At 50.1% G+C, this 14,384-nt stretch overlaps 1 protein-coding gene across 1 annotated transcript in view; it reads left to right on the top strand.

Annotated features, from left to right (window-relative positions):
- The first annotated feature begins 9,564 nt into the window (after positions 1 to 9,564).
- The window catches only part of Rims4 (regulating synaptic membrane exocytosis 4), a 71,830-nt gene continuing 67,010 nt past the window's right edge, over positions 9,565 to 14,384 (top strand). The window contains exon 1 of the mRNA XM_004669314.3: positions 9,565 to 9,676. Within this exon, the coding sequence (XP_004669371.3) occupies positions 9,580 to 9,676 (97 nt within the window). The 5' untranslated portion in view covers positions 9,565 to 9,579. The remainder of the gene's footprint in view (positions 9,677 to 14,384) is intronic.

The raw sequence follows: 14,384 nt of genomic DNA, 5'->3' as shown, positions 1-14,384 counted from the left end.
AGAGAGAGAAAGAGAGAATGGGTGCGCCAGAGCCTCTAGTCACTGCAAATGAACTCCAGACACATGTGCCACCTTGTGCATCTGGCTTACATGGGTCCTTGGGAATCAAACCTGGGTCCTTTGGCTTTGTAGGTAAGCACCTTAACCACTAAGCCATCTCTCCAGCCCATTTTATCCTTTTTTGAGACAGGGTCTCATGTAGCCCAGGCTGTCCATGGATATACTCAAGGATGACCTTGAACATCTTTCCTTTCTTCTAGGTACATAACCTTTTTAAAATTTGTGTGTGTGGTGCATCTGTATAGTGAGTGTGTGTGTGGTGTGTATATGTGTAGTGTGTTTGTGGTGTTTGTATGTATAGTGAGTGTGTGTGTGTGCGCGTATGTCCCATATGCACACGTGTAGAGGACAGGGTAGGTTGTGCAGAGTCCTCCTCTGTCGCTCTTCTGGTTGCTTCCTTGAGGACAGACTCTGTTCCCACTCAGAGCTGCTGGTGTTTTTAGTCAGTCTGGCAGACTCAGCAATTCTCTCATCTGTGCTTGCCTTAGGTCTTGGGTTACTGGCCTGTGTGGTGTCATTTGGCTTTTTATTTTTTCACATCTGGCTTTAAAAACATTTTATTTATTGGAGGGGGAGAGAGACAGAGAGAGAGAGAGAGAGAGAGAGAGAGAGAGAGAGAGAGAGAGGGAGGGAGGGAGGGAGGGAGGGAGGGAGGGAGGGAGAGAGGGAGGGAGGGAGGGAGGGAGGGAGGGAGGGAGGGAGGGAGGGAGGGAGGGAGGGAGAATGGGCATGCCAGGGCCTTTAGGCATGGCAAATGAACACAAGATGCATGCACCACCTTGTGCATCTGGCTTATGTGGGTACTGGGGGAATCAAACCTGGGTTCTTAGGCTTCATAGCCAAGTGCCTTAACTGCTAAGCCATCTCTCCAGCCCATATACAGCTTCAAAAAATTTATTTTTTTATTTATTTGGGAGAAAAAGAGAGAGAGAGAATTGGCATGCCAGGGCCTCTAGGCACGGCAAATGAACTCCAGATGCATGCGCCCCCTTGTGCATCTGACTTACATGGGTCCTGGGGAATTGAACCTGGATCCTTTGGCTTTGCAGGCACTTGTCTTAACCACTAAGCCATCTCTCCAGCCCACATTCAGCTTTTTATGTGGGTGCTAGAAATCAAACTTGACTAATCATGTTTGTACAGAAAGCGCTCTTACCTTTGAGCTCTCTTTCCAGCCCCAGACCTTAAACTTCTGATCCTCCAGTTTCTAGCTTATGAGCACCGGGGGATTACAGGCGTGTGCCCCACACCTGTTTTTCTAAAATATATTTTTAGTTTTATTTATTTATTTGCAAGCAGAACGATGGAGAGAAGACAGACAGACAGAGAGAATGGGAGCACAAGGGCTTCTAGCCACTGCAGATGAACTCAAGATGCCTGTGCCACTTTGTGCATCTGGCTTTACGTGGGTCCTGTGGAAATGAACTCTGTTAGGTTTTGCAAGCAAGTAACTTAACTGCTGGGCCATCTCTTCAGCCCCATACCTGGTTTTATATGGCGCTGAGGACTGATCCCAGGGTGTTATGCATGCTAGGCAAATACTCTACCAAATACTCTATATCCCAGCCCCTATCACATCCATTGTTTTAATAGTTTTTTTTCCTCAATTTTTATTAACACTTTCCATGATTATAAAAAATATCCCATGATAATACCCTCCTCCCCCACTTTTCCCTTTGAAATTCCACTCTCCATCATATCCCCTCCCCATCTCAATCAGTCTCTCTTTTGTTTTGATGTCATGATCTTTTCCTCCTCTTATGATGGTCTTGTGTAGGTAGTGTCAGGCACTGTGAGGTCATGGATATCCAGGCCATTATGAGTCTGAGGGGAGCACGTTGTAAGGAGTCCTACCCTTCCTTTGGCTCTTACATTCTTTCTGCCACCTCTTCCGCATTAGACCCTGAGCCTTGGAAGGTGTGATCGAGATGTTACTCAGTACTCCAGTCACTTCTTTCCAGCACTATGATACCTTCTGAATCTTCCCAAGGTCACTGCCATCTGAAAAGAGAAGATTCTCTACCCAAAGTGAGAGTAGCGTTAATATAAGGGTATGAATATTAAGAGAAGTGTTTACTGGGCAGTTTAATAAGCATAGTATATACATTTTTCCAGACATCAGCAGATGTTACACCCCCTCACCTCCATTTTATAGATTAAAAAACCCGAGAAATTTAGCAATTTGCCTGAGAGATAAGCACAATGCATCTAAATGTCAATGCAGTTGAGATGGAAGATAAAAAAATATTAGTGGTCAGGTAAGTTCATAGGAGACTTCAAGTTTACAAAGGACCCGAATATCTGTGTGAATACATATATATGTATATACTTTAAAACATTTAAAAATATATTTTATTTATTTATTTGACAGAGAGAAAGAGGGAGAGAATGTGTGTACCATGGCCTCCAGCCACTGCAAATGAATTCCAGATGCATGTGCCCCTTATGCATCTGGCTTATGTGGGCACTGGAGTGGAGAACCGAATTGGGATCCTTTAGCTTTGCAGGCAAACACCTTAACTGCTAAGCCATCTGTCCCGCGTGAATATATATGTGTGTGTGTATATATATATATATATATATATATATATATATATGATTACAATTTTTGTTTATTTTTATTTATCTATTTATTTGAGAGTGACAGAGAGAGAGAGAGAGAGAGAGAGAGAGAGCCAGGGCCTCTAGCCACTGAAAATGCAGTCCAGATGTGTATGCCCCCTTGTGCATCTGGCTAACGTGGGTCCTGGGGAATTGAGCCTTAAACCGGGGTCCTTAGGCTTCACAGGCAAGCACTTAACTGCTAAGCCATTTTTCCAGCCCTAATATATATTTTTTGAGGTAGGGTCTCACTCTAGCCCAGGCTGACCTGGAACTCACTCTGTAGTCCCAGACTGGCCTTGAACTCACTGTGATCCTTCTGCCTCTGCCTCTAAGTGCTGGGATTAAAGGCGTATACCACTACACCTGGCTACTCATTTCTTTGTGTGTGGATATCTGTATTTGATCATCTTTAAGTTATCTATTATGCATTTTTTGAAGCAGAAATTAATCCAAGACAATATGAGTTCTGTCTCCAGCCACTCGCTGATATGGACAAGGTCACACACAATAGCATTCACACATAGTCCAGGATGCTCTCACATCACTCAGGATGCAAAGAGAGGCAGACAGGCACACATCAGCAGACAAGAACTGACATCTTACACTCTACACAAATATAGCCAACCCAACCTAGTTACACCTACACAGACCCTGACGCACTTAGAGACAAGCAGAAGGATATGCCACCAGTAACACACACACACACGCGCACACACACACACACACACACACACACACACACATTACATATATAGGTCAGGGTGCAGGTTACATTGAAATCCGGTCTGGACAACCTTAACACAACGACCCACACCTTGCAAGGACATACTCAGAGACAAGGTCATTGCCACACAGATGAGGACACAGGTCTGCAGAAATGTCCTCCTATTCAGAGGCATGCATACATGAGCAGAGGTCTCTCTCTCTCTCTCTCTCTCTCACACACACACACACACACACACACACACACACACACACACACCAGTAGGCAGAGCACAGACACAGATGAACCCAATCTTTCTCTTGCTGACCCAGCTGCACAGACTCCCTTTGGGCTCAGCTGTGCTCCAGCCATTTCTCATTTTCTCTAGGATTAGAGCCACACACTGGGTCTTGTGAACTATGCAGACTATAAGGGCCCTTCCATCCATTCTTCAGCTTGCAGCAGAGGGGCCTGGAGAGCAGGGCTTCTCGCCACTTACGGTTTTTGTCCCTCACCCCTGCCACCTATTCCTTGCCCATGCAATCTCCGCAGCTTGCTGTAGCCAGCTCTGCCCTTAGCCTGGGCCTTGGTTACCACCCACCCACATCTTGGCCACAGCCTTCCGCCGGCCCCACCATCCACAATATCCCCCCCCCCAAAAAAAAACTCTCCTCCGTGTCTCCTTTCAGATGGGTGCTCTGTTCCAGCCATCATTCTTTGCTGAGGAAGCAGGAAATAATCCAAGGCTTTTTTGGTTCAAGTCAAGATTTGCCTGGAGAGAAGAGAAAAGGCAACATTCTGAATTCACTTTAATCTAACCCTGGCCCAGAGCAGCTCAGGCTTACTTTACAATGTAAGTTCCAGAGAAGTGATTCTATCTACTGATGCGCCCTCAGGACCAAAAACAATGCCAGGCCCATAGTAGGTAACATTCCCCCCTTCAGTAGCAATACCTGGAGGACACCTTTCTTCCTTGACACCCCTGGGTTACAGTCCATGCCCATGTGCACTATGAAATATATAGATATGCAGGTACGTATTTTTTTTTTTTTTGAGGTCTCACTCTAGCTCAGGCTGACCTGGAATTCACTATGTAGTCTCAGGGTGGCCTCGAACTCTCGGCACTCCTCCTACCTCTGCCTCCCGAGTGCTGGGATTAAAGGTGTGTGCCACCACATCCGGCTGCACATGTGTATTTTTATGTCATTTATCACAGTTGTAATTTAAATGGTCCTAATGAAACTATTAGATGATGTCATTAAGTAATTATTGGCATACTTATTTGCTTAATGTTGTCAAACTCCAAACTCCATGGAAGCAAAGGCCAGGACCATTATTCAACCCTATATTCTTTTTAAAAAAAAATTTCTTGTTTATTTATTTATTTGAGAGCGACAGAGAGGAGAGAGAGAGAGAGAGAGAGAGAGAGAGAAAGAATGGGTGCTCCAGAGCTTCCAGCCTCTGTAAACAAACTCCAGATGCGTGCGCCCCCTTGTGCATCTGGCTAACGTGGGTCCTGGAGAATCGAGCCTTGAACCAGGGTCCTTAGGCTTCACAGGCAAACGCTTGAGGCTATGGGGGTCGGTGGGGGAGACTCTGTGCATCCAAACTGCTTCAGAGAGGTGGGGTAATATTTGGTCCGCATGTTCGGCTCTGGCAGGTGGAACTGTGTGGTCTTTTGTAGCATAAACTCCCACTTATGTGCCTGGGCTGTAAAGAGCTCCATGTTGAAGGATTTACTTGACGCCGGGTACCTGCATTGTGGGACACTGTCCCTGTTTTGCAAATGGAGAAATTTGAGGCCCAAAGAAGTTAATTCACTTGCTCCAGTGTGGCATAAAATATCTCAAGGCCTAGGGAGATAGCTCAGAGGTAAAGGTGCTTGCTTGCAAAGCCTGCTGGTCTGAGTTCTATTCCTGGCAACCATGTAAAGCCAGAAGCAAAGTGGTCTGTGCATCTGTGGTCCCAGGGTGCCTACAACAATGGGAGGCGAGCCAGGAGAGTCCAAAGCTCATGGGGCAGACTCTTTTGCAGTAGCAGGAGACCCTATCTTAAAGAAGGTGGAGTATAGACCAAGCCCCTCATCTCTACATGTGTATAGTGTCCCCTAACACACAAGCAAATAATAAACATTTTAAGTCTAAATAAAATATATACATATATTTTAAAAATATTTTATTTTAGGGGCTGGAGAGATGGCTTTGCGGTTAAGTGCTTACCTGTAGAACCTAAGTACCCTGGTTTGAGGCTTGATTCCCCAGGACCCACGTAAGCCAGATGCACAAGGTGGCGCATGCATCTGGAGTTTGTTTGCAGTGGCTGGAGGCCCTTGCGTGCCCATTCTCTCTGACTGCCTCTTTCTCTGTCTGTTGCTCTCAAATAAATAAAAATAAACAAAAATTTATTTGTTTATTTATTTATTTGAAAGAGAGACAGCGAGAAAGGACAGACAGAGAGAGTGAATATGGGTGTGCCAGGGCTTCCTGCCACTGCAAAAGAACTCCAGATACATGCGCCACTTAGTGCATCTGGTTTTCCGTGGGTACAGGGGAACAGAACCCAGGCCATTAGACTTTGCAGGCAAGGTACTTTAGCCTCTGAGCCACCTCTCCAACCCAAAATATTAAAAAAAAAATCTTAAACATAAAAGCATGCTTGGGAAGGGCTCAGAAGGTGTTATGGTTAATCTCTGGACAGGATTTAGAATCTCCATGGAAACAAATCCCTGGGAATGTGTGTGAGGGGTTTTCTAGATTAGAGCAGTTGAGGTGGAAGGACCCCACACTGACTGTGGGCAGCTTCATTCCCTGGGCTGGGGTCCTGGATTGCCTACAAGGAGAGAGTCAGCTGAGCAGCAGCGTCCACCTCTCTCTGCTTCCTGATTGCGGGTGCAGTGTGACCAGCTGCTTCCTGCTTCTGCCACCACGCCTTCCCCACTATGTTGGGCCATAATCTTAAAGTGAAATAAAGTGTCCCTCCCTAAATTGCTGGGTTTTTTTAGTTTTTTGAGGTAGGGGCTCACTCTGGCCCTTGCTGACCTGGAATCCTCTAGGTAGTCTCAGGGTGGCCTTGAACTCACAGCGATCCTCCTATCTCTGCCTCTTGAGTGCTGGGATTAAAGGCATGTGCCTCCATGCCCGGCCTAAATCGCTTTTGTTAGACGTTTTTGTCACAGCAATGAGAAAGGTAACTGATACAGATGTAAGGTTCATGCCCAGTTGCCAGCTGATGTCAACTGAGCCAATGAAGTTAAGTCCCGGTAGAATCTGGGCTTTGACTCTGAATGAGAGGGTCTTGAGAGGTGGTCGGTGTCTGGACACATTTTGGGTGTAGAGGACAGGAATTGTAGATGGACTGAATGTAGTGAGAAGTCAAGGACGACTCCAGGATTTAGGATCTAAAGAACTGGGGCAGGGCTGGAGAGATGGCTCAGTGGTTAAGGTGCTTGCCTGCGAAGCCTAACAACCCAGGTTTGATTCTCCAGTACCCATGGAAAGCCAGATGCACAAAGTTGTGCATGCATCTGGAGTTCATTTGCAGTGGCTGGATGCCCTGATGCACCCATTCTCTCTGTCTGTCTCTCTTCTCTCTATCTTTCTCTGCTTGCAAATATATGTGCATATATATATATATATATATATATATATATATATATATATATATGGGTATATATATATGCATATATATGTAAATAAATAAAACCTGGCTGGGTGTGGTGGTGCACACCTTTAATCCCAGCACTAGGGAGGCAGAGGTAGGAGGATAGCTGTGAGTTCGAGGCCACCACAGAGTGAATTTCAGGTCAGCCTGAGCTAGAGTGAGACCCTACCTCAGGGAAAAACAAAAAATCAAAAAACAACAACAAAACAAAAACCAAAAACAACAATAAGAAAAACCTTGGGGACAATGGAGCAGATATTTACCAAGCTGGGGATGGCTGTGCGGCGACCACTCTGACTGCTCCCTGTTGCTTTCAAGGTCTAGGTCTGATTCCTGGGAAGAACAGAGGTCTCAGAGAACCTCCCTTGCACCAAGCACTGAACTAGTTGTGAGAGTGAGCCAGAGGTCCCTGCCTTTGCATAATTCTCTTCTGCTTGATGATGGGTGGAAACCCACTAGGACAGGACATCAGTGCTGTGATGAAGTGACATGATAACACAGGGGGAAAAGGAGGACACCCACACACACCTGACTTAATCACATGGTCCTTTATAAGTAGAGTGTACCCTCGGGCTAGACCACCATAGGGAGCAACAAAAGGACCAGGAGTGTTCGCCATTGACAGTGGAGAAGAGGCTGTAAGCAAGGGCCACAGAAGCACTTCTAGGAGCTGAACTATGGCATCCAGATAGAAAAGAAGGACTCCGGTCCTACAGCCACCACGTGGAATTGAATCCTGCCCTCGAACTGAACAATATTTGGAGCAGGTTCTTTTCAGGGCCCTGTCTGGCCAAGACCTTGTGAGATTGGAAGCGGGAACCACAACAGAGGTCGCCCAGAGACTTCTAAACTACAATGATTGCACGCTAAGACCAGGATGTTGCTTGTAAGCTTTTTGGTTGGCTGTACAGCAACAGAAAAGTAACACCTACATCCAGAGTGGAGGGATCGTGTCACCACGGCACAGATGAGGAAACAGACCAGTGAGATAGACGATCTTGCCTAAGGTCACCTAGAAAGAGCCACCTTGGGGATGGAAACTCCCCACTGTCCTTTCTCTCTTTGAGGCACAGTCTCACTCTAGCCCAGGCTGACCTGGATCTCACTCTGTAGTTTCATGCTGACCTTGAACTCACAGCGATCCTTTCACCTCTCTGCCTCCCAAGTGCTGAGATTAAAGGAGTGGGCCACCATGCCCAGCCCCACTGTCTCTTTCTGAAGTCATCTCAGATGGTTGCTACACAGAGAGCTGTGGGAGCAGCCTGGAATGGGGGGGGCTCACTTCTTCCTGGTCAGTGTGGAGGGGGGAAGGTCTGGTCCCATCAGGCTGGGAGGGCAATGTGGGTTTGGGGTTGTGCTTGGCTCTGTCTATGCCAGGGCTGTACCTGAACCTGTGGGTGTGAATCTGAGGACTGTGGTCACTGTGGGTGGAGATACGGGTACGTGTGGGTGTGCCAGTGTGAGCCAGCTGCGGTGTCTCAGAGTCCTGAATCCGAGGGTGGCTATTCATCCGTCCTTGGGAGTGACTGAGTCTGTATGGCCTTATGTTGGTATGAGTGTGTCTGAGAGTGACTGTCCCAACGTTTGACACTTAGGTAGACGCACGGGGAGGGTGCTGAATGTATGTGTCTCAAGGCTAGAGCTGTGTGCTCATTCAAGTGCGCGCGCGTGCGTGCTTGAATTCGTGTGTGTGGGTGCATGAGACCGTGTGTGCGTGTCTGAAGTTCTGAGGGTTTTGTGACCGTGGCGCGAGAGAGGATGTGTGTCTGCCTACCTCAGTATAGTGCAGGTCCCTAGACTCTAGAATGAGAGTATGCACCCGCACATCTCTACGAGTGCATGCGTGTGTGTGTGTGTGTGTGTGTGTGTGTGTCCGTGTGTGTGTGTCCAGTTGTCTGGGCCTGAAGCTAGGGTGATCTGCGATGCCCCTTGCGAACCTGAGGGTCTCCGTGGCAGCCCGGAGCAATGCAAGGCTGAGCGATGGTGTCTCAGGGCACATCGGTGACTCTGGGTGAGGCCTGTCTGGGTCAGTGACCAGCCACGTGCCTCGGGAAGGAGTCTGAGGTTGACCCTCGTGGAGTGTGTGTGTGTGTGTGGGGCGGGGGGGAAGCGCTGGGAGGTCGGGACGGGGCCGAGGGGCTCAGCCCCGGGACCCCGCGCCCGGCCGCAGGAAGAGTGCGCAGCCCGCACCCTCGCGGCTCCCACGCCCCTCCCCCCCGCACCGCTCTGATTGGCTGCGGCGCGCAGCTCCAGCCCGCCCCGCGCGGCCGGCGGGGGGCGCCACGGGCCAGAGCGCGCTGCGCCGCCGCCGCCGCCGCCGCCGCCGCCCGGAGCACTGCGCGCCTCGGGCTCCACGCGCCGCCGCCGGCCCGCCCGCCGCCAGCCCGCCCGCCTTCGGCTCGCCAGCCCCGCCGCGGAGACCCCGGGCCGCCGCCACCACGCCGCGCGCCGTACTCCGTGTCAAGAATGGGGCGGCCAAGCTGCCCAAGCCGCCCGCCGCCGCCGCCGGCGCCGGCGGCGGCGCGGCCGAGGCTCCCGGAGCCGGCGCGGGCATGGAGCGCTCGCAGAGCCGCCTCAGCCTGTCCGCCTCCTTCGAGGCGCTCGCCATCTACTTCCCGTGCATGAACTCCTTCGACGATGAGGACGCAGGTGAGCGTGGCAGACCCTTCCCCGACCACCCACCATCACCACCACCCCAGGGCCAGTGTCCCGGGATCCAGATGCCCAGGCCCACTCCCGGACCCCGGGGCGCGCTGAGTGGCGGTCCCTGTTCTCTCCTCCATCCTTAGCCCAGCTCGGATCAGTACCCTGGGGGTGGCTTCCTAACCCCTGCCTCGGGGATTCCAGGAGTCTAGGATGAACCTTCTGTGTCCCTCGGGGCTGGGCGCGCGGTGGTGGTGGGGGGGACCTCCGGATCGTCTGCACTCACCCCTTTCCCGCAGGTGGGCCCTGAACCCAACTCTCCCTACTCACCTGCGCCTGCTGGACTCCCTCTTGTCGCGTTTCGCGACCCCACCAGGCGCCACCCCTGAGTCTCCACTGTGTATGTTGCCCACTCTTCCAACCTTGGGGCTTTTTACCGCTTTATCCCCGGGGTTCTGATCCGCTCTTCCCCCACCCCCCGCAGTCTCTCGTCTTTGTCTCGGCTACATCCAGATGCCCAAGACCCTTGACAAGGGCTTGAGTGTCCCCACTTGTCATTCCCTCCCCCCTCCCCCCCCCACCGCGCGCTCTGGAGTTCCACACACCAGGTTCTAATGGAACTGGTGCGGGCAGTGGCACAACTGGGCAGATAGATATATCTGCTGGCCTTTCCTCCTCATTCTTCTTGGTGTTCCCCAGGGATGTGTGAGGCAGGTGTATAATGAGTGACACCGCTGCCAAGTCTACATTAGCGCCCCAGTGTGTGCCCGGACCTCAGGGGCTCTTGTCACCCCCTCTCCCACCCTGCAGTGGTCTTTCTGGGTGGGCTGAGCCCAGCCACCATCTTGTATCTCCAACCTCCTGCTCTCAGGCCTGCAAAACCTTAGCTAGAGCTCAGGGGCCAGGAGATGTAGGTAAACCTGATCTTTGGCCTCAGGACCAGGGAGAGGGTAGGAGAGCTGTGGGTTTGGCTCTGAGAGAAGGAAGAGGATCCAACAACAGGTGGTGGTAGCTAGAAGGTTTGGGCAACAGTTCCTCCAAAGAGTGCCAACATTGGATTAGACTTGGATTCCAGTCTTCATTTTTTATTTATAAGCTATGACCTTGGACAAGTCATGCCATACAGAGCCTCGGTTTCCTGATCTGTAAACAGGGGATTGACAGTGCCTTAGATACAAGGTCTTGTATGACGTGAGGCTGGAGTTAAAAGTGTTTTGTGAGCTGGTAATTTGGAAGTATTTGAATTCAGTGAGAGGACAACGGAAAGAGAGGAGTGTAAGGGGCGGAGAGGAACAAGAAGGCTTTAAGACCATCTTGAGACTTGAGACTATCTCTCAAAAGATATGCACCACCCAAGAAATTTAGCATACAGTTCTAGGGACTCCCAGGGTCCAGGTTCCCATTGCCTGTCTGCTGGGACCATTGTCAAGTCAATCTACTGTCTGGATTTTGTCATGGCAGGAGGGGTGTCACCTGTGGGAGCAACGTGGGAAAGGGAGAGAGTTCTTAGAGGCAGTGGATAGTGAGTGCGTGGGGGAAGGTAAGGCAGACTCCTCCTAGACCTGTCTTGCTGTTGACCTGAGGAGGGAGGAGGGAGGTCAAGATGACCTGCAAATACAGTTTATGGAATCACCATTTCATAAATCCAATAACTGAGCCTCAGAAACTTAACTTCTCTGATTTGGTGCAGCCAGGCGAGGTTGTAGTACCATGCTGGACAAGACCAGGTGAGGAGGAAAGGGGGTGGGGCCCCTCACACAGTGGCCTCTTCTGGAACTGAGGTGGGGGGGGAGGAGAATATGAATCAGGTTAGTTGGGTGGGGGTGGGGGAGGGAGCCACTGCTGAGAGGGAGCCTAGGCAAGAGGGCCCATCAGCATAGGTGAGCAGGCTCCCAGCCATGGCCTGATGTCCCAGTGCCTTCCTAAGGTTCAGCAGGCCACTTGGGTCTCAACAACCAGTCTGGGCAGGAGTATGGGTGTGTGGGAGCATCAGAGGCAGGCATGTTTTGGTTTTTCTCCGAAGTCATACTCCATGTTGTGGGTCAGGCACCTTGGTTATTATTTCTGCACTGGACTTGCTCTAGGTTTCCCTTAATCAACAGATAACTTTGTGAAATATTAGCAGGATTGTTAAAGGTCTGCCTGATTTTTTTTTTCCCCTTACTGAATTCCCTCAAAGTCTTATGTTTCTCTTGGAAGAGACCTAGAAATCATTTTGTCTAGCCTTTCTATCCCCAGGTGTGTGTGTGTGTGTGTGTGTGTGTGTGTGTGTGTGTGTATGACTGGAGCTCTGGTGTGTGGTGTGCATGCATATGTGTTTGTGTACCTAACCCAAGGTCACCAGCGTAGCAGGCGTAAAGCTGAGACCAAAGGCTGGTTTCCGCTTCTTTCCAGCGGAACACCAGTATCTCTCCTTTCTCCCGGAGGAGGCTGCTTTAAAAAGCCAGACCTCACTGTGTAGAAAATGGTTCCCAGGTGAGGAGGCCTCAGGGAGTGGCTGACAGCCCAGGGTTCCATTTGGACATCTCAAGCTCCCGGTCTGCTCGTCTCCAAGGTTGTCTGGGAGGAGGAGGAGGAGGAGGAGGGAGAAAGTCTACTTTCATTTCCAGGAGAATAACGAGGGTCTGGTGAAGGTTGAAAGTAAGGACTGTTGTCTTGGTGCTTAATATCTCCTGATCTCCTCAAAGTCATTAATTTTCTCTTGAAAGCAGCCTTTTGGATGTTATTTCTGTAGAATGGCACCGTGCTGAACCCATTTCTAAAAGGCAGTTGGAATGGAGCTCTCTCGGCTCCTGGACAGACAGTGGCTCAGTAGGCGGCAGTCAGTGCGGGTTTGGGCTCCACCTGCCTCTTTCCCCTCGAGGGCCTTCTTGTTGCCAGTCTGTTACCGATGGCTCCATCTCTCGGAAGTGTGACCCTGACAGGCCTTGGGCTCATCTGAGAGCCTCTCTTTTGTTGCAGCTTCCAACAGATGTCAGCACATCTCTTCTGTTCATCAGGTCGCACCAGAGCCATCTTCAGGGCTCACATGCCACCCTCAGCTAGGGTTCTGAGGAATGGGTGGAGGAGACTTTGCCTTAACCTTAAATGGGGCTTTGGACTGAGGAGCCCTAGACACAGGTGTAGGCAACAGAAGCTGCCCGCTTCTCACCTCTTTCTGACTGCCCTTGACACTTAAGAGGCTAGTCACTGCTGGTTGCTGGAATGCCTGTCAAGAGGCATCTTTCCTCATGTGCTCTGGGTGCATCTCTTGGGATGCTGCCTTGTTACTCAGGATGCTAGGGCTTTAGAGAGCCAATCACTCGGGGGCATTTTTGCACCCATGCCTTTGTTGTACAGACTTGCTGGGAATGGGTTGTAATTAGGGAGTTCCGGGGTGGGGTGGAGTTAGATATGTGACCCCATTTTTCTCATGCAGATGGGGAAGAAGATAATAAGACAGACTTCTCCATTGGGTCAGTGTTTTGAAAATGATTCCCTTGGGCTTGATGTCTTTCTAGGTATAAATGTATTATCTCAATTTCTTTCTTGAAGCACTCCCATAAAATTAATGTCTTATTAACACCTCCGTTTTCAGATGAGAAAATTGAGGTCCAGACAGAGTAATTTCTTTAAGGTCACTTAAGCCAGGAAGTGAGAGAAGTAGGGTTTGAACTGGGGTAATCTGATTCAGACACACATACTTTTATTTATACTGCTTGCTACACAGAGGACTTAGCACAGTACCTGGCGTGAGATAGATTGCCCTGGTGTTCACTTTGATCTCTCTCATTGCCAAGTGAGAGTTGTTTCTGGGCTGTGAAGAAAAATCCTGTGAGTTTGGACAGGGAAAGCATCATTCTCAAAATATTAGCTGCCATCAAGTTAATCAGCTAATTTTATTGCATTGTTGTAGTGACTGAGGCTGAGCTTGGCCCTCCTTCTTTCTTTCTTCTTTTATTTTTATTTATTTTTGTTGTTTTTTTTGAGGTAGGGTCTTGTTCTGGCCCAGGTTGACCTGGAATTCACTCTGCAGTCTTAGGGTAGCCTTGAACTCACAGCGATTCTCCTACCTCTGCCTCCCGAATGCTGGGATTAAAGGGGTGCACCACCACACCCTGCATCTGCTCGTCTTCCTTGAAGCAGCTTAAAAGTGGGGATTTGGGGGTGGCTTGCATGGCAAGTGAAGGTGGAGAGCATTTTGGCTGTCCATTTCCCTGCAATTCCTGATCAGTTCATTCGCAGCACATCTACAGGTCTGACTCTGCCCCTCTGTGCGCTGGGGTGTTGCTGGGGAACAGGGATTGATTCCCCCCCCCCTTTTCTAACGGGTACCAAAGGGAGCTGTTGCATCTAGGTATGGAATTGAGTATAGTGTTCCTGAGTCTGACCAAGTGGTTTTGGCATCCAGATCCCCCCCACCCCCCGCCCAGGAGAAGGGCGGAGAAGCTAGAGCAGCCAGCTCTGATTTGCCCATAGGATGGATGCTTGGATCCAGCGCAGGGAGGAAGTTACCATGGCAACACCAGCCGGCTACCGGTCCCTCTCCTAGCAGTTCGGGCCACATCTCTGGGTTGCAAAGCCCTTCGTGGCACCTCCCTCTTCCGCTCAGACCAAATCTGATTGGGGGGGGGCATGGTGGATGAGATCCACAAAGTAGTATCACAGCTCCCCCCACCCTTTTGCCAGGCTCACTGTTTTTGGACAGAGGGGAAATGGAGGTGGTTGTCTGAGT

Source organism: Jaculus jaculus, chromosome 8 (assembly GCF_020740685.1).
Source record: "Jaculus jaculus isolate mJacJac1 chromosome 8, mJacJac1.mat.Y.cur, whole genome shotgun sequence".
Lineage (NCBI taxonomy): Eukaryota > Metazoa > Chordata > Mammalia > Rodentia > Dipodidae > Jaculus > Jaculus jaculus.
This window is presented reverse-complemented; position numbering and strand designations above follow the sequence as displayed.